This window comes from Podarcis cretensis, assembly GCF_951804945.1.
Source record: "Podarcis cretensis genome assembly, chromosome: 5".
Lineage (NCBI taxonomy): Eukaryota > Metazoa > Chordata > Lepidosauria > Squamata > Lacertidae > Podarcis > Podarcis cretensis.
The window spans coordinates 20,739,803-20,767,715 of NC_137174.1; the positions used below are offsets into that span (position 1 = coordinate 20,739,803).

At 42.2% G+C, this 27,913-nt stretch overlaps 1 protein-coding gene and 1 long non-coding RNA gene across 7 annotated transcripts in view; one reads left to right on the forward strand and one right to left on the reverse strand.

Moving 5' to 3' along the window:
- LOC307215965 overlaps positions 1-1,108 on the reverse strand; it is a 36,842-nt gene extending 35,734 nt beyond the window's left edge. For all 5 annotated transcript variants that reach the window (XR_013838807.1, XR_013838808.1, XR_013838809.1 and 2 more), the window contains exon 1: positions 1,029-1,108. This is a non-coding gene — a long non-coding RNA (uncharacterized lncRNA). The remainder of the gene's footprint in view (positions 1-1,028) is intronic.
- The window catches only part of RET (ret proto-oncogene), a 90,590-nt gene that overhangs the window by 25,256 nt on the left and 37,421 nt on the right, over positions 1-27,913 (forward strand). For both annotated transcript variants that reach the window (XM_079975583.1, XM_079975584.1), the window contains exons 2-6: positions 19,243-19,494; positions 20,753-21,043; positions 22,659-22,900; positions 24,643-24,844; positions 26,832-27,031. In XM_079975583.1, the coding sequence (XP_079831709.1) occupies positions 19,243-19,494; positions 20,753-21,043; positions 22,659-22,900; positions 24,643-24,844; positions 26,832-27,031 (1,187 nt within the window). The remainder of the gene's footprint in view (positions 1-19,242; positions 19,495-20,752; positions 21,044-22,658; positions 22,901-24,642; positions 24,845-26,831; positions 27,032-27,913) is intronic.

A 27,913-nucleotide genomic window follows, 5' to 3' on the forward strand; every position in this document is an offset into this window, starting at 1 on the left:
CAAGCAAGCAAAGACTTAATCTCCTTTAAATAAATGTTAGAAACCTTCATTTTTAATATGGGGGAAAAACTATTTAGGGGGAACCACCAGAAAATAAAAACAAAAATTCTTCTAACTCTTTTTTTTCAAGGGGGGGGGGTCAGTGTGAGGAAAGAAAGAAGTGTTTTCAGGTTCTTTGTTTACATTCTCTGTTTACTTTGCCCCTGGATCTTTAATTTTCTAGCCATGGGGCTCCCTCCTGGATTGTTAGCAGGCTCTGCATAATTAGCTGAGTTCTAAGTGGAAAGATACAGGTGAAGCTGGAAGAGTTTGCTGGTTTGTGTGAGAGCTTATCCTTATTTCTTATTGGCTAGGAGGGAGTATACAGTGGTACCTTGGTTCTCAAACTTAATCCGTTCCGGAAATCTGTTCCAAAACCAAAGCGTTCCAAAACCAAGGTGTGCTTTCCCATAGAAAGTAATGAAAAACAGATTAATCTGTTCCAGACTTTTAAAAACAACCCCTAAAACAACGATTTAACATGAAATTTTCTATCTAATGAGACCATTGATACATAGAATGAACGTACTGTACTATAAAATAAATAAGACAGTATTGTAGATGATTTAGATTTTTTTTTTCTTACCTGCACTGATGATAGTCATTGTTTGGATGGGGGGCTTTTATCCATTTCCACAGTCACACAATCAATCAATCAGTAGCTGAACTGGGCTCCACACAGTCACAAAAACAAATTAACCGAAAAAGCCTCAAAAACAAAAAATCAACAGCAATAACAAAAGTGCCAAACTTAATCTGTTCTGGAAGTCTGTATGATTTCCGAAATGTTCGAAAACCAAGGCTTCTGATTGGCGCAGGTGCCCCGGAAACAATAGCCGACAGCCGCATCAGACGTTTGGCTCCTGAAAAAGTTTGAAAACTGGAACACTTACCGGAATGTTTCCAGCGTTTGGGAACCAAGGCGTTTGAGAACCAAGGTACCACTGTACTGCCTTGTTGAAACACTTAATACGATGTTGTTTTAATACGTGGCATTCAACGATTTATCACACAGCCCTAGATTGGAGCCACATTTTCTTGGGACTGTGATCTGGATGTGCTGACATGTTGAAGCAAGCGCATGTCAGCACATCCAGATCACAGTCCCAAGAAAATGTGGGGAAGCAGTGTATAATGCCTTGAGCATTGCCCACCATCTGTTTCCATGGAATGCTTGTGCCACTATCCACCTCTTTGTGATGTCAACTAAAGTTGCAACAAGTATGTGTGGCAATTGCCTCAAGTCATTCCTGCCAGCTCATTGCTTTGGTAAGGTCAATTTGGATAAAAGAGGAAGGGCTGGCTTGGAGGTTAGTAGCAAAGAGATCTCTAGGCCCCATAATGCTCTAGCCTTCTGATAACATCATCAGGAATGATAGGACTGGGCAGGAAATATGTGGAGAAAGCCTTATGGACTCCCACTGTTCTGCCTTGTCTGTGGTTGGATTAGAGGGTGATTTAAATACAGTGGTACCTCAGGTTAAGAACTTAATTCATTCTGCAGGTCTGTTCTTAACCTGAAACTGTTCTTAACCTGAGGTACCACTTTAGCTACTGGGGCCTCCCACTGCCACCACACCACTGGCCCGTGATTTCTGTTCTCATCCTGAGGTGAAGTTCTTAACCTGAGGTACTACTTCCACCACACCACTGGCCCGTGATTTCTGTTCTCATCCTGAGGTGAAGTTCTTAACCTGAGGTACTACTTCTGGGTTAGCAGAGTCTGTAGCCTGAACCTTGGATCATTCCTGATTTCACATACTAGCAACACATCCTGTACAATTCTATCCGTTATATTTTATCAGCTCAATCAGAATGAATTTGAGGAACCAAAAAGTCATATTGAAAATGACTTTTGAGCTGTCTGGCCCCAAAATGGCAACTAGGCATTCCGTTTGGGTGACTGTAACCCTGGTTTAAAGAGCCACTGGGTGCCTAGCTTATATATCTGAGTTTCTAACACTGGTTTCGGTTGCAGTGTGGCAACCCCAATTCCATTTGGAGCCATGTGGGTCTGAGTGTTTGTCGTTATCGTGCTATTGCTGTAGAAGTGCTAAGCTTTAGATCAGCAGCTTGGAACAGTGATCAATATGATAGCCACTTCATTTGAATGCCTTCCTGACAGGAGATAGACTTTCTTAATTGTTATAAGTGCCAATACAGTTGAGAGTCTGTTGGTATTCATCCAACTTCCATGTGAGTGTTGGCTGTGTCCTAGACTAAGCTTGAGTCCCTACCCACTTTTCAAGGTCTTCAGGTTACCAGTAAATTATATCTATACACTTGGCAATTTCTTTGCAAAATCCTGCAACTAATTGAAATGCCCTATATCAAACAGCAGACCATCAAAATAATTGCAGAAAAAATGGGGGGAAGGCTTCAATTTAAACTTTGAGGACAAAAGCCTTGATGCAGGGGAAATCAGACAAGGTCCCTCCCCCGCCCCTGCTTATATGGAAGCTTGCCAAAGGTTGCATTTATGTTCATTGAAACTTTAATTCCAAAAACCAGCACTTAAATGCTAATAGGAACAGGGTTTAGAAGCTCAACTGCCCTTCTCTCTCTCTCTCTCTCTCTCTCTCTCTCTCTCTCTCATACACACACACACCACAAATGTAAGTTAATTCCCCACTCCCAAATCTTGAAAGTTGGCATGTGTGTTTCTAGTTTGCTGGCTTTTCTTTACAGCACAAGGAGAGAGGAACCTTCCCCTTACTCCTTCCAGTATGTCAGTAGGCAAAGCAGCTACAAATTTGTGGGAAAATACTGTTTGTGTGTCTTTTTCTGTTGGAATTTCAAATAGGGCTAAGCTGAAATGGCCTATGTTTTAATTTGACTTTGTTTTCACACAGATTAGAAAATCTCTCCCTTTTCCAGTAATTCTTCAACATGTGCTGCTAAAACAACCATGTTTTGAATGGCATTAATGCTAGAGAACATTCAAGTTACTATATACACCTTGGGGCTCCTTGGATCAACCAGATATCCAAGCTCCAGTCATACCTTGGTTTGTGAACGTGATCCATGTGGGAGGCACATTTGCAACCTGCAGCGCTGCGTCTGCGCACGCACGTGATGCGATTCAGCTCATGTGCGCATGTGCATGACGTCATTTTGCACTTCTGTGCATGCGCGAGCGCCAAAACCCGGAAGTAACCCATTCTGGTACTTTGGGTTTGGCGCGGTCCATAACCCAAAACCGTGCAACCCACAGCATTCGCAACCTGTAGTGGCAAAAGTGGAAGAAAGAGGCGAGCCTCGCACTGGTGCCCAGACATACAAGAAACATTAATAATATGAAATTTTCAAGAATCATAGACTTTCTAGAGTTAGAAGGGACCACGCGGGTCAACTAGTCCAGTCTGTAGCAGTGCAGGAATCCTTTGCCCAATGTGGGGCTTGAACCCATGACCTTAAGAGTCTCATGCACTGCTAACTGAGCTATGTGTTTCAGTGAGGCACAAAAACAGTATTTCGGGTGGGCCCTTAGAGGGCAATTGGAATGCTTCTTCTTTTCTGTGCAAACTGTACTCTGTGAGCAGTCATCCTGTTGCTCAAGTGCCGCTGCTGCTGATACAAGAGCATTCAAGTTGCTCCCTAGAGAGCCTGCACTATGGATGTCACCCTTTTGGGTATTTCTGCATCTGACTGTGTCACCTTATTTTAGACACTGAGGGAAGCAGCAGGAAAGTTGCTAACGGGGAAGCCACAAAACTGTTTTGGCCAAAAAGGGAGTTTTCTAGTGTCTTGTGTTCTGTTTGGCAAGCAGTTATTCAGTATTTGAAGTACATATTGTGAGACAAAAGTAGAATGCTGCAAATATTTGGATGAGCCTTTACTGTAGATCAGGATGTGGGCTTGATGATCTACACCTCTTCCTTTTCCCCCAAGGGGAGCAATCACTGTGATACAAGTAGCATATTTGTGTTACATTTCAGAAACCTTGGATAGTCCCTGTTTTGACCTTGGAAGACCCATTGTGACAAAAATTGAGAACAGGGTGGTCTGCTGTACCGGTTAGATTTTGCTCTGTATAACAGCTAGAAAGGATAAGGAGTTTGTACATGTGACTGGGGCTAGGGGTGAGGGAGAGATTGAATTCAGTTTGCATTAAAAATCGAACCTACCTAATTTGCACTGCTCAGGACAGTGGGAGAACTAAAACACAGCTGTCCTTCAAAATGTGTACACCTCTAAATCTCGTTGTGATACAGTTCTCAAACCAAACGTTTACAAAAATGTATATATTAGTGGAAACATGCATTACATTAGGGAAAACCACATGCAAAAATGTGTTTATTAGGAAGTCACACTAAAATGCTGATGACTTGTCATGTTACACACACACACAAACACACACACAGACACACACACACACACACATTTATACACATGCAATGCAGATGAGGTGCCCATATATATGTGTGCTCAATATAACAAATGGAGAGGGTCACAAATCATACTTTCCCCATGCCCTCCCAAGTATATATACATGCCAGACCTTAGGGTAGATTCAGATTAGGGATGTTTGAAGAATATGAACTTTGGGAATTCTATTGCGAAGTGACTTAATCCACGCTTCCTGGAGTAATGTGCAGGTTGGAACCTAATTATCTCCCGGTGTTCCCAAATATTGGAACATTTTTTTATATATAAAAAAAGACACAGAGAACCTTGTCTTTGCATACTGTTTTTAAACTATTTTTGACTCAGAATAATAATTTCTAAGTGCATTTTAAACCTATTTTGATACATTTCCTTTACTCAAAAGCAATTTCAGTTTAATGCAGAAATGACATGGAACAGATTTATAGGTGTGCAAATGCAAAAACAACCAAAAATATACTGATTTGCTGAGCCCAAACACAGATAAGCAAGATTTCCCCCTAAGAAATGCAACTTATCACATTAAACCCTAAGCTTGAAGCACTATCTTGAAATGCATTCAGAGCCAAGATTGCACATAATGACCTTGCGCGGCATATCTGTTTTACTGGTGGTTCAGAAGCCTCAGTTATTGGTTGGTATGGTTGCCAGAGTTCTTTGTGCTGCAGTGTGTCTTCACAATTAGCTCAAAGGAAAGTACAAAATAAAAAAAGGAAGAGGTGAGAGAAATGGGCATGAAGGGACAGGACAGGTGCTAGTATTTTGTGGACATAACAAGGGCTGCTGAACACTGATTTACTAAGTTTCCCTCTACATGATTAGCAGATGGAATTGAGTTTCCACTTTTGTTTTCCACATATATTATCCATGTGGGAAAACTAAGGGACTCTGTTAAAGTTATCATATAGTAAACACTGTTTGTTTCTTCTCTTCAAAAAATGCTTCCTGGTTGGTCTGGGGGATCAGTTTGCCTTCTTTTTTTTATTTACAGAAATACTTGAATTGTAACTATTTATTACTTTTTAAAAATCTCTATATAAAACAGCTTCTAGTATATAAAACAGAACACAATCAAAATAAAAACAGGATACTGTCGTTAGTTTTCTGTTCTTGCATTTGTGTCACACCTGCTCACAGTGCTACAGCATCAGGCTCTTACAGATCATATATCATTAACTCATGTAAATGTTATTAACAAGGCTTGAGTCAATACTTCTGCGCATTGTAGAAGCGATTACTCTGTAAGCTTAGGGCTGATCCGCGCCTCGTATTTAAGAGCACATCCAGTTGAACATTTAAAACTTCTGATTTCCCCCCAAAGAATCCTGGGAACTGTGGCTTGCGAAGGGTACTGTGAATCATAGCTCCGTGAGTGGGAAACTGCAGTTCCCAAGATTCTTTGGGAGAAGCCATGTGCTTTCAGTGTGCTTTAAATGTATGGTGTGGTTTTGCATTTAGTCCTCCACAGAAAGGGTTGCTTTGTTTTGGGGGTTTTTTTTGTAGATCAGAATATTTTAAAGACTATTATAAAGGCATTGGTGATTCACATTAAGTTTCTTTATGCACTCAAGGGCAGTTCAAAATTCTGGAAGGATGCAGAATTCAATGGTGGATTTCAGGGCCCACTGGGTATGGGACCTTCTGAAGTATTGGAGGCAGAGGCTCACAGGACATGGGAGAGCTTCATTTGCACTGTGCAGTCCATAGCAGTCTCATTGGTGTCTGTAGAGGCCCTGGCGTTTGACCTAGTTGGCCTAGAGATCTATGCCCTCTTCTCATGTTACTCACCCAGGAAGTTAAACATAACTATGAAGGGAATTTCGTAGAATAGTAGAGTTGGAAAGGATCCTGAGGGTCATCTGTCCAACCCCCTGCAATGCAGGAATATGCAACGTCCCATACGGGGATCGAACCTGCAACCTTGGTGTTATCAGCACCCGCTCTAAACAACTGAGCTATCTAAGTACATCTTTAGGCCAACACCCTGAGGTAGCACAGTCCATTCCAGCCCCTCGTCTTTTGAGAGATAACATACCAAAGGAGAGGAGACAACCTTTTCTCTACATAGACCAGCGGTTCTCAACCTGTGGGTCCCCAGATGTTGTTGGACTACAACTTCCATCATCCCTGAGCTCTGTCCTTGCTAGCTAGGGGTGATGGGAGTTGTAGTTCAACAACATCTGGGGACCCACAGGTTGAGAAAGTCTGACATAGACTCTCCAATATGCTTTAGGGTTTAGGGTTCTAAATCAACCTGTGAGGGCTGCAAGGAGCCACACCATCTCCAGGGTTGAGGCTGAATGCACAGCCCCGTTGAATCTGCGTTGCCCTTTCACACGAGTAACATGCAAAGAGGGCTCTTGTGCAACCCGGTGGCAACTGGGGATTCAGAAGGGTTGTTAGGTATCCCATTTCAAATGGAATTTGCTGGGTCTACAAATCATGCCAAGTGATTCATTTCCCCACAAATCAGCAAGTTTTCAAACCAATCCATTCTTAAGGAAATCAGCCCCGAGTGCTCACTGGAAGGACAGATCCTGAAGCTGAGACTTTGGCCACCTCATGAGAAGAGAAGATTCCCTGGAAAAGACCCTGATGTTGGGAAAGATGGAGGGCACAAGGAGAAGGGGACGACAGAAGATGAGATGGTTGGATAGTGTTCTCGAAGCTACCAGCATGAGTTTGACCAAACTGCGGGAGGCAGTGGAAGACAGGAGTGCTTGGGTTGCTCTGGTCCATGGGGTCACGAAGAGTCAGACACGACTGAACGACTAAACAACAACAACATAATTCAGGTATAAATAAGTTACATAAAGACACCCCATCTTGATCCATAGACATTCAACTGAGATTTCAGCTTCCATTTATGTGAGGCTCTGAGTTATGTCTGATTTGTTCCAAGTTGAGTTGTTGGAGGTCTAGTGATGTTCTTACCATGTGTCTGAAATCAAAGGTGGAAAATTGCAGTACTTTCCTCTTTGGGGATTACATTCCATCATCTTTGCCATATCTTTGTAACACCGTCTGCTCTTAACATTACCGTACATTTCCGATGTACAGTGTTTTTTTGCCAGAGCTGGAGCAGAGCGCATGTTTTCCCTTGTTTTGCTGGAAACTACAGCAGATCAAAGATGCTTCATGTAATGATCATCAGTCTGCACAGAGTGTCTCTGTGTTACATATTAACCAGCTTTGATGCCTCTTTACATGAGGTCACAGCTTCCCAAATTAATTCTGTCACAGGAGAGGATTCATTAGATTCTTAATTGACTATTTCCTTACAAACAAACAGGAAGGAACTTCTAGAAAACAAAGTAATTAAACAGTAAGCAATGCACATAAATCATATTTCTGAGCAAAAAAATGAAAAAAAAATACAGAATTTGTTGCACTTTGTACAAAGGGTGTTTTTGTTTGTTTGTTTGTTTGTTTGTTTTTTGGCAAGTATACCAGTGATAACCCAGGGTCCTCAGCCAATGTTTTTGAAGTTCAAGCTTGGTTTTTTAAGACAGGGGCTGAGCATCAATCTTGGCTGCAACTTCATGGGCATGGGGAATTTGTGGCTTTTTCTACAGAGTTCTTTCCACCATGAAAATGTTTGCAGTTGATAAATGTAAAGTTGGATGTCTCATGCCAGTTTTAGACCTGTGGCACAAACTGATTGCATCAGTTTACTTTGTGGATTGAAAAACAGAATTGTGCCTTCACAACCCCATTGAATGTTTGAAAAGGGAATAGCAGTTCTTCATAATGAAAGCACTTTCACGTGAGAGGTGCATAGTTATGTTCATCGCTCAGTTCTTTAGCAGTTTTCAGCCGCCAGCAGAGGCTTTCACTGATTTTTTTTCATATATAAAAGAGTAACGACATGATACTGTTCCAACTATGTTTTGAAAATAAGGAAAAGATTGAAAAAAGTACCTCCTGTATTGCCAGTTTTGTGTGAGGCAGTGGGGTAGTGCAAACACTTTTTATTCCGCGCTTAGAGCTGAGCTGAATTTCCATGAGTTTTGATTTTTGTGTTTGATGGGGAGGAGGAAGTGCTTTTGGTGAAGTGTTACAAAAATTGCGCAACGCTTAAAAGTGTTCCTACGCTTTGTCCAAGTGCTGAACATTAATCATAGCTCTGACAGCACTCTTCAAACTCACTGGAAGTCTGAGTTTCACCCAGAAAATATATTTAGTAGGGGCGTCTAACCTGTGGCCTTCCAGATGTTGTTGGACTCTATCACTCTATCAAGCCAACATGACTAATAGCCAGAGATGGGGGGAACTGCAGTCTAACAAAATCTGGAGAAGCCACAGTTTAACCACTTCTGATATTTAGGGATTCTGCCTAAGATTTATCTCATTTGGGTCACAGAAGTTCCCTGAGTTCAGTCAGTCAAGTTCATGGACTGCACAGTTCTCTTGTTTCTAAGCTCAGATGTTTCCTTGTGCTGTGTTCTGTCAGATAACTAGACTCCAGAGACAGTTCCTTGGAACCTTAAAAAAAAAAAAGCTTTTGAAGGCTTTTGAATGCTGACCTCATGGACCTGGCTGCCTGAGACCCCTGGTGCCTTCTTTCACATGGGAGGTAGCTATAATGATGATTCTGAAACCAGTATCACTCCTGGGAGGTGAGGCACAGCTCTGAGGTAATGTGGGAGACAAGGCCCTAAGTACTATCATTTGAGCATAGCTTATGACATAGGGCACATGCCAGAGACCATCTTCAGGTAGGAACCATCTTTGGTAGATAGACCCGTTTTTAAAAGATGGCCTAAAGGAGGGTTGGAAATTGAAATAGTTGTAGATCTGGACCGCTGTATGATGGTGAGAACCTGCAGGCTGTTTTGCTCTTTTAGCTCTATCGTATCATCTTTAACTCAATTACAAATACCCCACCAACTTTGGATATGCTTTTTTTAAAAAAAAAAATACATAAAAGTTGATAATGAATAGTAGTATCCTCTGTTCATATAGTGAGTACCTTTCTTGTTGAGTACCTGCAGCCCATCTGAACATATTTAGATTTTTGTTTTAAAAAGGAGTGCCCCATCTCCCTATACAACAAATCCAATCTAGGTTTTTCTTAGCAAAACAAACAAATTGCAGCATATAGCTTGCTGAGAGAACTCCTTAACTACCTTCAGATCTTGGGCTGGTATGACATACCTAACAGCCCCATCTCAATTTCACCACTGACTTGCTCCTATTAGAACAACATGATCCCATGTGCCATATTTTTGTAGGGACCCCCTTGTTTGATTCCTATGGTCAGCTTATATTTCAAAGTGACTGCGTTGCACTTAGGAAAAGTACAGTAGCGGCTAATTTGTATGACTTGATGTCTGTTGCTGCTGACTAAGAGAAAGGGGCAGGAAGCAGCAGCTTTGGGGGATAAGTATAAGTAGCACTACACTCCAATCTGGCTAACAAGTGATTCAGCTTCATCCCATGGTTTAGCTCAACAGGTAATTCTCTGTGAATTACTGTTAATACAACTTTCACAGACAGTTAGCATTAATATTAAAGAACGAGAGGCAGATAATGCTTGAGAGTGTTTCCGTTTCCTTTTTCACTAATTGCAGTGTCGTATATTATATCGTCAGTTACACACTTAAGAGAGATTCCCTAGCAAGGTATGTGAAGTCTCTGGGGAGATAGCATTGCTGTATTTATTCATGAAGATACAAATAATCACTTCAGACTGGGGCTGAAATGGTAGAAAGAGAACCCCAACACAGTGCTTCTCAGATCCTTCTTCTACTTTCCCCCTCTCTCTTGTTATTCAAAGTCTCACCAGATGTTCATCCCAACCAGCCCTATGCCCTTGCCTTGCCTTGCCTTGCCCCATATATGAAGGTGAGGCTTAGCAGTTACATGGAATTGTGACATCGTAATAATGCTGTCTGTGTCATCAGTGAACCTGGAGAGAGGTGTGTGAAGGTGATGGTTCAGTTACTTCATATGTGATTATCATTTGTTGAATGCAGAGTCAACTGGAGACTTTTGTTTGTGTGAATGAGCCCATTAGAGACCAAGCAACACAGATGGAAGAATTCTGTACCCTATGGAAAAGAAAAGAAAAAAGGTAGCTGTGAATTATGGTAACAGGGAGTAGACAGTGACTATTTCTGGGATGCCAAATTGTCATCTTCTGGGAGCACTTATTCTGCCTTTGGATGCCCCGTTGCAAATGTCGGTGGAAAAGGGTGGTGGTGGGCTGTGCTTATGTTTGAGTGGGCTCAAAGACCAACCTAGCAGTCTGCCCAAATCTTTTTTCAATACTGGTCATCATCACAGGGGGAGATTTAAACCAAGCCCTCCATTCTGAATCAAGTGCTCTATTCTTACTCTCTCCCCTTGAAGTAGCATTGAATATAATATTATTAGAGTTGCACACAAGAAGAGCATTCACAGCCACGCACCATTTTGTGTGAGTAGTCTTTCCCCCTCCTGTTGGATTGGACCATCATTTTTACACCTCATGAAATTTGGTAACAGGACATGTGCACGTTGCATTCTGACGCACACTTAAAGGTGACCAGTGGGGTGGGTGAAATCTTGCTTTCCCACTGTGAATGGGGGGCGGGGGGACGACAACATAATTAAGTACTTGTAAGGAATAAATCCTACACAAATCCAGAGTGGAGTCCCTACGACGGTTGGATGGCACCTTCTGCCCCTCCTTCCGGCAACTCCTGCAGCCAAGTATTGTTCTGCGTTCCTTTGGACCACATCAACAAGGCCAAGGGGGGTGGGTCTTGTTGTTTGGGCAGCCCAGGAACTCAATACACACTGCGCAGACTTGTGCCCTGGGGAAGTCACTTCAGTGCTGCTAACACAGTGGTTTTGACTTCACCCCTGGAGGCATACGCCATTGTCTCTCGAGACAGATGGATGCCAACAACTTGTAGTATGCTCATAAGAGACTCCTTAGTTATATGTGCTGAATTATTTCAGTACTGGGAGCATATTCAAGAGTAAAGTAAATATATATTCTGTATTTATGTGCAAAGCAGTGTTTTGGAAGATTGAACATCGCTTTGTAGACAAAAAAAAAACCCTTCTGCTACCTCATTTTCTGCATAAGCTCAAGGAAGCAGATAGGAAATCAATTTTGTGGGGGATTCCCTTCAGAGACCGCCAACAACTCATGCCTGCCCACTTCCATGATTTTATGCTAGGATAGTGAAACATCAAGTAGTTAAATATTTGCAATTGAACAACTGTCAATCATCATTAATAACTGTAGCCATCTTAAGAACTCTCGCTTCCACCACCGCTCTGATTGATTACTGAAATATGATACTTAACCACAAATAGTGGGTTATTAATAGCAAGCATCATGTTTGTCTGGTAACCTCGTTATCTTTTCTATGTGTTAAAAAGAGAGAGAGCCCCAGCTACACAATCAGAATAAATAAGGATATAATTAATAACACGACCTGTTATCCATAAGATGTGGTGAAATCCTAGGGATAAGAAATGGAACTTGTTATTCTGTGATAGAAATGCTGTTCTCTGAAAATACAGCAAATGCAGTTTAAATAAGTGTCATAAAGAGGCCTTGTTTGCACAGTGTAAAGTATATAATTAGGGGGAAATCTTTTGCCTCCTAGTTTGTAACCAAGATTCTCTCCCCCCCCCCACCGCAGTAACTGAAACCACCGGTTAAGCCTGGTTTTGTGAGCTTGACAAGTTTTTTGGTGGGAAAAAATTATCAAATGAAAACTGAAGAAAAAAATAAAAGACTAGAAATAACAGAAACAAATCGTAATCAATAAACATTTCTAAAATAAGTTGTCATTTCAGGCCAATATTCACTCAGTGTTCATTTAGAAGCAAATGACTGAAGAGATCCCTGATAGACTCAGCCAATGAAGGTTTTCTTTCAGCTTCATATTTAATTACCTCCTGTCTCTCTCTCTGTGTGTGTTTATTTATTTATAATATTTCATATTGACAAATGATGCAAATAAATTGTGTACATAAGTACGATAATTTAGTTTGCCCCAAGTAATTAATTTTTCAGAGCACTTGTACCCCACTCTGCAGCCTGGAAAACTTCATGCACAGCTTACAAATCAATGCAAATATCAAAAGCCAGCCCTCAGGCTTGGTTTACTCTTGTTTTTTAAATGTTTGTTTTTGTAAGCTGATTTGAATCCATCTTTTTGCAGAGGGACACTCACGGTAAAGACCCATATCTAGATATAAAAAAGTGTGACAAAATAATAATTACCATCAGTTGCCCCACCCCCAATGCCTTTCTGCTTCAACCTAACTGACTGCTGTTAGGAGGAGGGTGGAGACTTCATGATGCCCTATTTCTATGAATGCTTATTTCACAGAAAAGAAGCGGGGCTTGATATGGGGTTGCAGTCAGTATACACATCATAAGATGCTGGTCAGGAGGTGATTTGGGGATGGAATTACCTTACTTGCAATGTGCCGCAGCAGGGAAAGCAACAGCAGGCCAACATATTAATTGCTTTTTAAAGCCACAAACCCCACCCTCCTTGTCTTTTGTTAAGACTCCCACTCCAAACAGAATCGTGCACCCAGGCATCTTATTACTTCTTTGGAATTTAATTTATGGAACAGGGTAATGATCATTGATGACTGGGGCAAGCAATTGAACAGGAAATGATTTTGGAGCGGGATCCGGGTGGGCAATTAATCGGGGGTAACTTAATTGGATAGGTCCTTATTAATTTGGGGTTATCTGGGGCAGGGTGTGAATTAATTGAATACTGCAATTGATTTGTGCTGATCTGAATGGAAATTAATTGGCTTGCCTTCTGTGAAAGTTAAATTGCGGCAATGGTTTCTAAATTTGCACCTGTACATGTAAAGTAGTGCATGTACATCTATGTCATGTTTTGCCCTCTTTTTTGACAGCCTGAGAGGAAAGAGGTGGGGGAGAGACAAGGATGCCAAAGGGTGAATGTGGGCAAATGCAGCTGCATGCATTTGTCACTTTGTTACAGTTTGGGATAATGATTAAGAGATTAAGCGATTAAGCTTGGGATGGGGAACTTTTTTTTCAATCTGAGACTGTATATTCCCTTTTGGTCTAAACCACTGAGCCTCTTGGGCTTGCCAATCAGAAGGTTGGCAGTTTAAATCTCTGTGATGGGGTGAGCTCCCATTGCTCTGTCCCAGCTCCTGCAACCTAGCAGTTTGAAAACAGGCCAGTGCAAGTAGATAAATAGGTACTATTGTGGCAGGAAGGTAAACGGCATTTCCATGCACTCTGGTTTCCACCATGGTGTTCCATTCTGCCAGAAGCAGTTTAGTCCTGCTGGCCACATAACCCAGAAAACTGTCTGTGGACAAACTCTGGCCCCCTTGGCCTGAAAGCGAGATGAGTGCCACAACCCCATAGTCGCCTTTGACTGGACTTAACCGTCCAGGGGTCCTTTACCTTTTACCTTTATTCCCTTTTGGGCACCACAAGCCAGTGGCGGGTGGGGGCCAGAGTCAAAGTGAGTGAAACAATGAATTTACCTTTTACAGTACGGTAGTCTTTACACACACACAAACCACAAGCATTGACGTGAGAGTGCAAGGACCCTCAAGGAAGGGTGTGAAGGAAGGGCAATGAGAGGCATGACCTGGGAAGAGGCCCCTTGCAAGAAAGGTAGATTTTGAGGAGAGATCCATGCCATAGGGGTAGCAAGAGAAAATGGGTAGAGCCATACAGTGGTACCTCGGGTTACAGGCGCTTCAGGTTACAGACTTTGCTAGCCCAGAAATAGTACCTTGGGTTAAGAACTTTGCTTCAGGATGAGAACAGAAATTGTGTGGCAGTGGCACGGCGACAGCAAGAGGCCCCATTAGCTAAAGTGGTACCTCAGATTAAGAACAGTTTCAGGTTAAGAACAGACCTCCAGAATGAATTAAGTTCTTAACCCGAGGTACCACTGTACTTGTGATAAGTAAATTGCTAGTTGGAAGGGACGCAGGTGGCGCTGTGGGTTAAACCACAGAGCCTAGGACTTGCTGATCAGAAGATCAGAAGTTTGAATCCCTGTGACGGGGTGAGTTCCCGTTGCTCGGTCCCTGCTCCTGCCAACCTAGCAGTTCAGCAGCACGTCAAAGTGCAAGTAGATAAATAGGTACCGCTCTGGCGGGAAGGTAAACAGCATTTCCGTGCACTGCTCTGGTTCGCCAGAAGTGGCTTAGTCATGCTGGCCACATGACCCGGAAGCTGTACGCCGGCTCCCTCGGCCAATAAAGCGAGATGAGTGCCGCAACCCCAGTCGGCCATGACTGGACCTAATGGTCAGGGGTCCCTTTACCTTTACCTTTATTGCTAGTTGATTTAAGACATGAAAAAATGGGTGCCTTTTAAGTTTGATTCGTGAGAAAAACTCCACAGAGTAGTGAGGTGCAAAATAAAATGGCAGCAATAAATTATTGAGGAAAGGTGGAAAACAACAAGGGCATTCTCTTGGGAGCTGTTAGTTTTCATTTTGCAACTTGTCAGACCCTTCAGCAAGAAATTATTAATAAATGTTCACCTCCTTTATTACTGTCCTAGATTATCAGTTTAATGTACGATACATTAGAACAAATCACAAAGGTAGCCGTAAATCGTGCTACAGTGATTCATTGCTAGATCTGGCGGTGGTCTTGTGAATCATGACCATATTTCAAAGGAATTACCGTATTTTTCGCCCTATAGGACGCACCGTCCCATAAGGCGCACCTAGTTTTTTGGGGGGGGAAATAAAGGGGAAAAAATTATTTCCCCCCCAGGCGCGGGGCTGGGGCGGGGGAGGCCCGAGCTTCCCCTGACCCCAGTCCCCAAACAGGCAGCTCTCTGCAAGCTGTGGGAGCCCAGGGCTGGCTCCCGCCGCTTGCGGAGAGGTCCGCGAAGCCTGTACGCGCTGAGCTCAGTGCGCGCAGGCTTCGGCATGCAGGCACCTCTCCACAAGCAGCGGGAGCGCTCCGCTGCTTGCGGAGAGGTCCGCGAAGCCTAGAGAACGAGAGGGGTCTGTGCGCACCGACCCCTCTCGCTCTCCAGGCTTCAGCGAAAGCCTGCATTCGCCCCGTAGGACGCACACACATTTCCCCTTCATTTTTTGAGGGGAAAAAGTGCGTCCTATAGGGCGAAAAATATGGTATGTAATGTTTCCAAATAGAAATGCGTACCTGCAATGCACAGCATTCTGTCGGGTCTTGGATTAAGCAAGTCCAACAATAAGAGATAGCTAAAAGTGCAGTCCTGTGTTTGTCTATTCAGAAGGAAGTGGGTATACACTGTACTTTGTATGTGGACAAGAGCTGAAGTAGTGGGCTCTAATTTAAGGAATGCTGCAGCTAAAGAAACTTTAGCCTGGTTGTTTGTTAGCTGCTTTGGAAAGAGATGCCTATTAGGCAAAAAAGCTGCTGGCTTTTCAATGTACCACCTTTCTTGGCACCATAGTTAGAATTCTATGTATACTAGGGGTAGGGAATTATTATTTCTACCCAGAGAGCTTCATTCCTTTCCAGGGGATGGGTGGGGTGGGGGACACCGGCTAGGGCTGGGTAAGGCCAGAGACAAAAGTGAGCAGAACAACTAGCACAAATTTTAGCTTTGAATAGTAGCCTAGTTCTTAACACACTCTCACACCCCTTTCTGTCCTCCACACAGGCAAGGAAGAGCCATTAGTTCAAGGATGCATTCCAGCCAGGCAAAAACACTCAAACAGGGTCAGTGAAGGTTCCTGGCTTGGAAGAGGGGTTATGGATGAGGAGAGTTTAGAGGGTCAGATATAGAGAGGCCTGAGGTTCTCCATGCCTGACATATACCACAATGTCATAGATGATGTCACTGTTTTCAGGGTGTCTGGGATGTTGAAATTAAGGATGCTCATTAGGAGCAACTCTTAGACTCAGGCATCTCTGGTCACCTTGCATCTAGCTTTGTGTTCATTGAAGGGAAAGGGAATTTATGGGGGAAGACAAACAAATACCGCACGATGTTCATATTAGCCTATGGACCTAGGGAGAGAGGTTGCAAAAAACACGAGTTCAGAGAGAAAGCACTTAAGAGGGTTCAGATGCAAGTTGTGTGATGTAAACGGTATGGTGTGATCCCAGTGTAGTGTATTGATTAGAGTGTTGAACTAGGACCTTGGAAGATCAAGGTCCCTGCTCAGTCATAAAGCCCACTGGGTGAACTTGGGCCAGTCGCAGTCTCTCAGCCTAACTTGCCTCATGTGATGGTTGTGAAAATAAAATGGAGAGGCAGGAGAACCATGTGTTGAGCTCCTTGGAAGAAGCTCAAACCTTGTATTAATTTAATAATAAAAATAAATGGTGTGAAGATCTCAGAATCAGCACAGTAGAGTTTTACCGCCCCCCAGGTAATGTGGTGAGTGAAGAGCACTGATGCGGACAGGGAGTATGGGACTAACAAGAGTCTCTGATGTGGGACCATAAAGACTTTTCCTTGCCCTGGGTGGGGTGAATCCCAGTACCTGCATTTCTTAGAAAATATGTTTGTGGAAAATATTGTTTTAGCAGCAGAACAAATCTTGCAGGACGCCTCTGCCTTGCTTTCCAAGCATAGGTTTAAATTGCAGTGCTGTTGGCTCAAGTTAGATTGCAGTGCCATAGTTCCTGATGTAATGTATTGTATTATTTCATATTTGTCAGTTTGTTTCCTTTATATGAAGCAGAGAAGCATCTGAGAGTTCAGGTATCAATGCTTTTGACATCTACACTCCTGGCCCTGGATCCATTCAGACCAAACGAAATAACTGCATAAAGCAAGCCTCCTTTGTTGCATATTTTACAGCTCCATACCTGCCTTTATCAGTGCTCCTTCTTTAACAGTTGTAGACCTGTTCAGATTTGTGAACAATGTGGAAAGGCAGCTGTCTGAGGGAAGGAAATATAGAACCACACTTCAGAGCTGCCTGCTGAGAATGAAACTGTAGGAAATGGGTTCTGATTAAGCTCTAATTAAATAAAGTGCTTAGTAGTACCAGGAAGGGAAATAAAAAATGGTACTGAGAGTGATCCGTTGCTTTCAGCATAGACTTGATTAAAAAAACATTTTGACCTTTTCTGTGCAGTTTTATTGCATATGATTTTGAAATTACTGTTAAATCAGTTTAGGTCTATAGTGTAGGTATGTCAAATAGGTCAGTGTTGATTTGATACAGTGTGGGTTCATGCATTAGCCACTGGAAGAAGAGTGTTCACAGGAAAATTGCTTGAAAATTAAGAAAGGTTTAATATAAGGGAGGTGTTTGGGATGGATAAATGACTCCAGAGGGCAAGTGGTTAGTTATGGGCAGCTGAGATTGATCAGCTAATTTGTCCCCCCCCCCCTTTCTGTTTTTAAAATGTTATCATTTAGATTGCATGTGCCATTCCGCCCCCATACATTTTTTAAAAAATGTCCATTTTAACAATAAAGTACAGCAACTTAAATTAGCAAAGAGAGTGAACCAATATGACCACCAGTGCTTGCTTTATTATGATATGGATAAACGTAGTTAATAAAAACATTTGTAGAGGATTAACACAATAAGGGACTTGGGTGGTGATATGGTCTAAACCACAAAGCCTAGGGCTTGCCGATCAGAAGGTCGACGGTTTGAATCCCTACAACGGGGTGAGCGCCCGTTGCTCGGTCCCTGCTCCTGCCCACCTAGCAGTTCAAAAGCACATCAAAGTACAAGTAGATAAATAGGTGCCGCTCTAGTGGGAAGGTAAACGCTGTTTCTGTGTGCTGTTCTGGTTCACCAGAAGTGGCTTGGTCATGCTGGCCACATGACCTGGAAGCTGTCTGTGGACAAACGCTGGCTCCCTCAGCCTATAGAGCCAGATGAGTGTGCAACCTGAGTCGTCTGCAACTGGACCTGACGGTCAGGGGTACCTTTACCTTTTTAACATAATCCACAAACATAAACATTGCATCAGCTCTAGAAGGGAATGCAATGAGTTGCTGGAGAGCCAAATTCTCTGTGCTACATGGAATATGGAGGTAACATCTTCTCCTTCACCTGAGGCTGCAACATGTCTTGGGTTGTCCACATTGACTGCTGATATCTGACTATTGCACAGTTCAAGATAATAACATATTTAAAACCAGTTATGGCTATAAAATTTAAGAATAAGAACATACTCATATTCACATATCACCACTTTCTAAGTATTAGGCCCATCTAGGCATATGAAGCAAATGTATACCAAACTGCCCTTTTTTACAAAACCAGTTTGGCAGATCAGTTTCTACACCATTGCTTTCCTTTCGCATTTTATTGAGCAATGGATTGAACCACACGGCAGCTGGTACTGCTTTTTAATTTTTTTAGGCTTTTAATGCCCTGCCCTTCAAGATATTTCCAGAATAGCTCCCAATGCAAAAATGTGATACAACGATGCTGAAATTAACAAGCATTACGAAGCAAGTTGACCAGATGACATCCAAAATGAAAACAGAGATTGAAAAGGCCTAAGAAAATTTAAAAAAGGCTTCACCTGGTGTCAAAAAAGGCAGTAAACTTAGCCACAGCTGAAGCTTCCTGGGGAGCGAGTTCCAAACCTGGAATGTGACTCCATAGAAGGCCCCTGTGTTCAGTCACCACCTACCAGATGGGGGTGGGATCTGTAAAAACTTCTGAAGCAGATCTCAGTATGGAGGCAGGTATTTGAGGGAAGAGGTAGTTAATCTAGCATAATCAACCAAAGAACCAGCTGGACAAATATATCTCTTGAAAGTTACAGAAGGGAAGTGTGTTGCCTTTGCAAAGTGCTTTTTAAAAAAAAAGTCCACCTAGTCATTGTACATATTGCATTCCTTCATTTCTGTATCTTTTCCAGTTGCCTTTGGCCTCTACTTTCCCCGGAGGGAATATCATGAGAACGTCTACCTTGACCAACCCAGCGGAACCCCCCTGCTGCAGATCCATGCCTTGAAAGATTCGGAGGAGGAGAATACATATTTTTGGCTGTGCCCACAGCTCCATATCCCACGAGCTGGAAGTAAAGACAATCTTTGGTTTCAAATCCAAGAGAAAACTGGACTTCTTTTCCTCAATAAGAGCCTAGATAGGGAAGACTTCGATATGCTGTGTAAGTCATGCAGATGAAGCAGGTGCCCTCATTGCACGTGTGTGTGTGTGTGTGTGTGTGTGTGCGTGTGTGTGTGTGTGGTCTCATGTTTACCTTCATTTGCATCTGGTGGAATTTATCCAGATACTAATTGTTACCAAATCAGTAGAACTCTTCATTGAATGGAAGGTACTCTGGAACCTCTTCCTAAATATTGGCACAGACACCAATAAGAAGACGGGTAACCATGTCAGTCAACTGCAAGAACAACAAACAGTCCTGTTGTTACCCCCGAGATCAAGAAATTAATCATCACATTATTCCCCCACCCAGTCAGCCCCTTGCCTATAGAAACATATCATACCACAAATACATTAGTTTTAAAGATTGACACAACACAAGAAGTGATGCATCAATAATAATGTGATTCTGTTTTGTTTACTTGTGGTTAATGTGTGGAGACAGAGAAGCAGGCCTCAAAGGATGCTCGCAAGTAGCAGTTTATTATATGAAGGTTGCCCAGAGTGTCTTGGCCATTTACCTTCTCATGTGTCCTTCTCTGCTACTTTGGTTCAAGCCACTCACTCAAAGGAGATAACACTTGGATGAATTGTTCTAATTGATTCTTGGAATGTGTGACAGATAAGTGAAATAATAACTCTCTGCACTCTAAGGTTATGTTTAACTTACTTGTAAACCCAAAATCCTAGCTCTGAATGAACTGTACAGAAAGAGGAACAAGAACAAACCAGAGATTTAATTATTGTTCGTTGCGGTTAACAGAAAATTACAATTCTTTATTTAAGATTGGGTTTTTTCCTACGGCGTTCTTCGGGCCAGTCTCAGAAAGCAGTATACATGGAAATATTAAAACCCTAATAAAAGAGCAAAGATGGACTGCAAAGGGGAAAAAAAGCTCCATGAAAACCCTTTGAAAGGTCTTCCCTCCCATCAGGGCAAGGTGATTCAGTGGCACTTGGGGGAAGGAGAGGCCAAATAGCTCAAACAGTAGAGCATGAGACTCTTAGTCTCAGGGTCTATGGGTTCAAGTCCCACATTGGGCAAAAGAGTCCTGCGCTGCAGGGGGTTGGATCAGATGGCCCTTCCAACTCTACCCTCCTGTGATTCTGTGATCTCAGCTGGAACACTATAGAGCTACATGGTGGGCAGCTGTTTGGGGTGCTTTGTCTAGGTGGGTATAGAACCATAGATGATGGTGAATTGCTAAAATGAGGGTTCTTTGTAATCTTCCCTGTTTCTCTTGTCTCCTCCCTAATAGTTCCAGGAATTTCGGTATCAAAGCTGATCCTCCAAGTTTTCGTCTCACCCCTACCTTTCCAAGGGAAGGAATGCCATGAATCTTATACCAAAGTATTGGTGAAGCTTTCTGTTATCAATTCCACCATGCCAGGTTGCAATTATGGGATGCCAAGCCAGTTGTGTTTTTCCAATATGGACCTTTCTTTTCACATCAAGGAGAACAAACCACCAGGGATATTCCATCAGCTCCAGTCATATCCTCTGCAAAACCAGTGCCAGAATGCAAGCATTTCGTATGAGGTGATAGCAGGTAAAGCAGCTGCTTGTCCAGTGGGCAGCAGGGACCCTGTTTGCCTTCGCAAATCCTTATTTCATTGGGTTTTCTGCACAGCTTTAGAACATACTTCCAAATATTGCTCCCATGAGCCTCTGAAGGAGGTATTGGAAGCTGGTCAAAAGTTTGCATTGGAAGGCACTTGCATAGGTAGAAGCCACATATGAAAATACTTGGTCAAAACATTTGGAAACTTGGATTAGGTATAGAAGTTATACCATCCCCCCCCATATGTGCAATGGTTCAGCAAATTCTATAAATTAAAAAATAATCTTAAGCAACAGATTTCATGGCCTTCATTGTTTAATTAAGAATGTTTCACTATTTTCAGAAAAGCATTAAGTAAACACTGTATCAATGATGGTTGAAATTCCATATTAAGAAGAATTATCGATGGGAATTCTGGCTAATACATTATAATGGTCCTGAAAGAGAATTTTCACATCCCCACCATTGCGGCAAAAGTCTTGGAACATTTATGTGGCTGGGTATTTGCTGAAGTGTTTAAGGGATTCTGGAAAGGGCTTCCAGTGATTCAAATTTTAAAAATCCAAGCCAAACCAATGCTAGTTTTCCTCTTCATCTTGATTATGATGTAACTTACGTTTTGAGCTGCCTTGAGCATCTGGGAAAGGCAAGTAAAGAGACATTTTAAATAGATAAATAGAATAATGAACCTTTCCACATTTTCTTTCTCGTAAGACTGGAGCAGGGGTGTCTCAAAGCAGTGACTCTAGCAACAGGACAAAGGCACTTCCTGCAGTACCATAGTGTCTTGCCTTGGCTGCAAATTTTTGACCTGCTCTCTGCTGTCCTTCAGCACCACCACTAAGGAGGAAGGAACAGTCCTCTGCCTCAAAAACTACCTGAGCCTGCCTTGTAAATTTCCTTGCATCTTTTTCTTGCTTCCTGAAGTTTCATCTCCCTCATTTCACTCTGTTGCAAGATTTAATGTGCCTGCTTTGATACAGGGTGCAAGTAGTCCCCTTTCCCTTGCTTTTCCACGGAAAAATATTCAAAGTGGGCAAGAAGATCATAGCTAAAAACATTATGCGATCATTAAAGATATATAAGCATAAGGTTAAATATATAGTAGAACAATGAAGCATTAGAAACAATAACTATCCCTTAATTTAACAGAAAAAAGCAACACCCTTTGAAAGTTTTGTCATGAGCCACAGTTCATCCATTAATAGTTCATTTGCTAGTGTGGCAAAGGCACATTAGACAGTAGGTGTGGTGGGTTTTTATCACTTGGGGGTGAGTGGGTCTTCCCTAATGATATGAGGAGGAATGAAATGCCAGACAGAGCAAACCAGAGATACAATAAAGGTATAGAACAGGGGGAATCCTTTCAACCCCTAATTCCAGTCTTTTACAACCAGCACGATTTCCAGAACTCTATAAAGAGTTCTAAGATTGAAGAATGGTGTAAATAATACATAATTGACTGGATTTGAGTTGCAGTTTGGGTGTTGCTGATTGTGAATTGTCTACTTCTGGCATAGGATCCTTTACCCCCAAGGTTGTATCACAGAGAGCTCCCACTTTGTTAGTGATGGAATGAGACGGTATTCTTGCTGTGTTCTAGATAAAGGTGTGCCATTTCTTTACAACATGGACACGGCGAGTATCAGCGTGGCACAGCCTCTGGATCGAGAGGAGCGAGAGAAGTATGAGCTGATTGCCAAATGTACTGTGACAGAAGGTTCCAGGGAAACTTTTAAGGAGGTGCCATTTCTTGTAGCTGTCTTTGATGAAGATGACATGCCCCCCTTCTTGCCTAATGACACAAACACGGCAGATGCAGTTGTGGAGTTCAGCAGGAAAAAGGTAACGCTCCATGATGGTGCAATGTGCTACTTGTTGGTGATTTAAGAGTCCTTTGCAACCTTTCCACTTCCTCCCATGATTTTTGCATGTTTTGAAGGGCTCTTTTGAGTATGTCCATGTGGAAATGTAGAATTCGGGTCCATGTAAAGTTTTCCTGTAGCAGGACCTGGTAGGAAACATGGATCTTGCTTGTCCAACCCAAGAGTTACATGGATAAATTTTCAGTGGAACATTTCTTCTTGAGGGTGTTCATGGGAGCACTTCCAGTAGCAACCCATGAATACAAAATGTTCTCCCAGAATATGATGTTAATCATTAATTCCCTCTAGTAGCAAATTTTGGGTTGTCACATACCAATGAGTCATAATGTAATGCTGTTTACACACTTAGACGACCTCTAAAACATGCAGAAGCATATAAGGTTGTAAACCAATAGAAAATAAATGTTCTAAAGGACCCTGTGAGCTTCCAGGACATACGGAACATTTAGGTCATTGAGATAAGAAAATAGTAGAGTAACTCATCTCATTGTCTGGAGAGGGAACTTCCAGGGTCACATTACATTGAATGCAAATTACAGGCGATCTTTCCTTCCCTGCTGCCTATTGCTTGGTGGTCGAGGAGGAAGATGCAGCCACCAATTACAGCTTTGTTAACATCCTGGATTTCTCCATTGTTTTCTGTTAGCAGCATAATTGTCTGCTCTGGGGTTGTGGAAATATGTCTAAAGCAATTGGAAGTCGGGGCAGTGTGTGTGAATCTTCTCGATTAAATCTGTGTTTGAGGGCAGTTGAGCCATTGAATATTGAAGGCGTCAGCTGAAATATCAATGGAAAATGGAAGGAGACGGAGGGAACTAGCCTGCTTAAGTCCCACTCAGTCTGTAGTCAAGTGAATGTACATCATAAGTTTTAAGGACTCTCCTTCCTGCGCTACATTTCCTCTCTCTACCCCAGCTGTATTGCGATAAAGCAGTCAGATGAAATTTGGGGTGTTCAGGATGCTATGTCAGTAGGTTTTCTTCAATAAATAAAGCAGTCAGGGTCAGAGCTAGTAGCTTGCCCCAATTCTAAATAAATGAAGAAATCTGAAACCCTTTTATATAGGATAATGGGGGAAGATTTTAGGAGTGCCCCTCTCCTACCCCACCCCATTTCAGTCTTAAACACTCCAGAGTGCTGTTGTGTTGTAGCTCCCTTTAATACAATCTCATATTTTTGTTAAAAAGTTCTAACAGATTTATCATGAGAAACGTAAGTTTAAAATTATAGGCGTGTTTCTTTCCTGAGCAACTTATTTCTTTGGCTGCTAGATTTTGCGTAAGAGAGATTTACCGTTTTTGGATATTTGCTGCCACCAACAGGCCAGAACCATTATCCCCCATTTTATCCACCTCAGCTGGCTCTGGAGAGTTAAAATTGAAGGACCACCGTATACTCTGAATGCTGAATGAAAACCTGTATGCTAACTATTCACCAGCAAGCTTAATCATGTATGCAATGTTGGTTTGAGGAAGCATGTCTGAATCTAAAACCAGTAATCCAGATTCCTGCTAACTGAGATCAAGCAGACACCTCTACTATACTCTTTTCTAATGGGATAATTATCATGACCTTGTAAATCTGTTGCATATTGAAGCACTTTACATTATATTTTTCATCCTAAAATAATGCTTAAATGCCAAGTCATAAATAATATATTGTGACTGCAAGCAATTTCCTCCCACCTATTCTCTTTTAAAGGGCACCGTCATTGCAGAATTAACTGTCTATGATGCAGACACCACCCCTATTTTCCCTATAGACAGTAGCAGGAAGAAGTACACTGGCACCATAAGTACATCTGATCCATGGGTCAAGGAGACATTTCAAGTGGAGCACAACTTCCATGAGATCTTGTTCAACCCAAATGGCAGTCAAGTGAGGGGAACACGACATGAATACAGTAAGTTTATGTGGATTATTATTCCCAAAGGAGTAGTAGTATGCTTACAAAGAATATGTTCTGCATTTTGCTGCCTTATCCAGCTTTTGAATCATAAGCTGGAGATGTGAGATAATAAGTAATAGTATCAGACTTCCGGGAGGGCAGGAAGATAATGCAGTGTGGTCCAGTGGCCAGTGCTAAAGAGATAATTGTGATGCTGTAGCAATAATCCTTTCAGCCAGTAGGGGCAGTATAGAGTAGTCATAAATCAGGGTAGACAACCTAGTAACCTCCAGACATTCTGAACTAAAAGTCCCATCAGATTCAGCCAGAATGGCCAATGGCCAGAAATTATGGGAGTCATAGTCCAGAACATGTGGAGTGTTCCACATTATCCCTTTCACAGATGACAGACCTGACTAATCACCATTGGTGGAAGTACAATCTCCTATGCTTTGCAACAAACTAGGACCTGTTTGAGCACTGCACTGTAATAATTTATTTATGTTGAGATATACATCAGCAACAGAAATGGCCTTCCCTTGTGGAATTGGGGCAACAGTTGGATTTTGCCATGGAAAAGTGTTTCAGTTTTGAGATGTTCAAAAAAACCAAGGTTGCCTTTTATTAGCTAAATCCCTTACAGTATGCAAACGCAAGTTCATGGCCAACGATGGGAACTTGCCAGCTATGCTTGAAAATCCTAACCAACAATGGAATGCCATTGTGCTCACAGCTCAACGGTTCAGGTTCAGCACCTTCAGTTCAGTTCATTTGTTGGCATAATTCCCAGTTGCGTTAGTGGACTAAAGATATAGATTTGTGTCCTAAAATAAAACCAGTTAACAATTTTAAAGTTCAAGATGGTTTGGACCATTTTCAAATTTTATGAGATGGAATTAACTGGCCTTTTCAATGTTTATATGCTGACAAGAAACCAAGAGCTTTTAATTGCAACTGTTGTACAAATGCATACGGTCAGATTATATTCCAATCTGTGCAATGAATACTGTTTCCTTTAAATGAAAGTATAATAACTGTTCTGGTTCAGACATAACAGACTTTGTCCAACAAGCCATTGTTTACCAGATCAAAAACGAGCCTTTCACCTGCATTCTCCTGCAGGTTGTTGTTATTTTAAAATACAATACAGTGGACCCTCCTGATATGAACTTAATTCGTTCAAGGGGTCCGTACGTACCCCGAAAAGTCCACATCTAGAGGTGCCGCTTCTGCGCACGTGCATGGCATGATAGAGCACTTCTGCACATGCGTGCGTGATGAAACCTGGAAGTTTACACTTCCGGGTTTACACTTCCGGGTTTGCCGCTTTCGCAACCCGAAAGTTATGTTACCTGAAGGTAACATAACCTGAGGGTCCGCTGTATTAAAAAGTTTAAACTAATTACAATCAAGAGAATACGGTAGGTCCTAAAATATATATCGCAAGTGTCCAAGGCCAGAGTAAAGAGGTATGTCTGATGAAAACTGCATAATGAAGGTGCCAGACACATCTCTGTGACAAGTATGATTGAAAGAGGGCTGAAGAGCCTATGTTGGGTCATGTAACTGTTCCACATAAGATTGTTTCTTCTGTTTCTCTCTGATGCACATGCTTAGTGGGGTTTTTGATTTGTCTTATAGAACAGAGCTCTGCACACCATTATGCCTGTGCCCAATTTTTGCCATGAGCTCTACATTGTAGAGTTTGAGACTCTTAATCTCAAAGTTGTGGGTTTGAGCCCCACTTTGGGCAAAAGATTCTTGCATTGCAGGGGGTTGGACTAAACGATCCTTGTGCCCCCTTCCAGTTCTATGACACTCTGATTCTACAATCTGCTCTTAGGGTGCCCTTTTCACTCCTGCATGCCAAACCAGCCATTTTTGCCCTGCTTCCTGTGTCCACTGGATGTCTCTCTTGACCGCCTTTCTCTTTCCTTGAGAGAATATCCCTGAAGTGTTTATGTATTGCAAACTTAATGAGTCCAGTCTTCTGTTTCTGCAGGACTGGTGTTAGGCAAGAGCATTTCAGTTACTGAAAGCAGCTCCCACCAGGTGGACGTTATTGTGAACGACACAGAATACCAGGGGCCTAACAAATCCCTGATGCTTCACTTCAATGTCACCATTCTTCCAATCAGCATCCAGTTTTCAAACGTGACGTATCAGTTCACAGTGAACAGAAATGCTGCCAACTTTTCACAAGTAAGGATTGTGTGCTCTTTTGTTCCATTTGGAAATTCAACTTGGAATTTACAGTGCCGGAAAATGTTTATATAAATGAATATCCTTCAGAGGTTGATTATGTCCTTTGTTGTCTTTCCAACTTTTTTAATAAAAAAAAAAAAAATAGTACAATTTCTTGTGCCAAGGGCGGGCATGTTTTGCTAAGGAGTGCTCCCTCTCAGGTTGGAAAGAGAGCACAGAGTCCCCTGCCATTTCTGGGGAGTTTCATTCCAGAAGGGAGATGTCTCAATGGCTACCTTGGTCCTCTTCTCATACAGATTCTCAGCTCTGATGGTGCAAGGTGTAGAGTTTCTTCCTTGTTAAAGTCTGTCCACTGCTGCACTTCCAGGCTTGTAGAAACCAGTCGCTCCAGTGACCAACCTCTAGGTTGAATATTGTAGTGTGTCAAACCTTGGGTGTGTGGGGTTGTTCTAGGGAGTCTTGAAAAGTGACATCATAGTAGGCAATTTCAGGGCCACTCAAAAGGTATGAAAATGTTCATATTAGGGATTTTGATCTTTTTTTTAAAGAAATCCAGTTGTTTAGAAATTATCAAAAATTCAGCACACCTCATGTGAGTCTTGCAGTGATGGCAGCTGGGTTAAGCACTAGGGAACCCTCCCTGCTGACTTCCACTGCTGGGCATGTACCACCCATCAGCCTACTCTGTGCTAGAACATACTACTCCCTCATTTCCTACATATTTACCCTGCTAAATGTTGTTCATCTTTCAGTAGATCTAGAATACTAGCTGAGTGTACATTCATTTTTTTAATGAATGGGCAAGATGAAATGAAGGGGCCCCTTTGTTTCATTTGTTTTTATTAAAGAAATGAATGCACGAGTTCCAAAATGATTCCA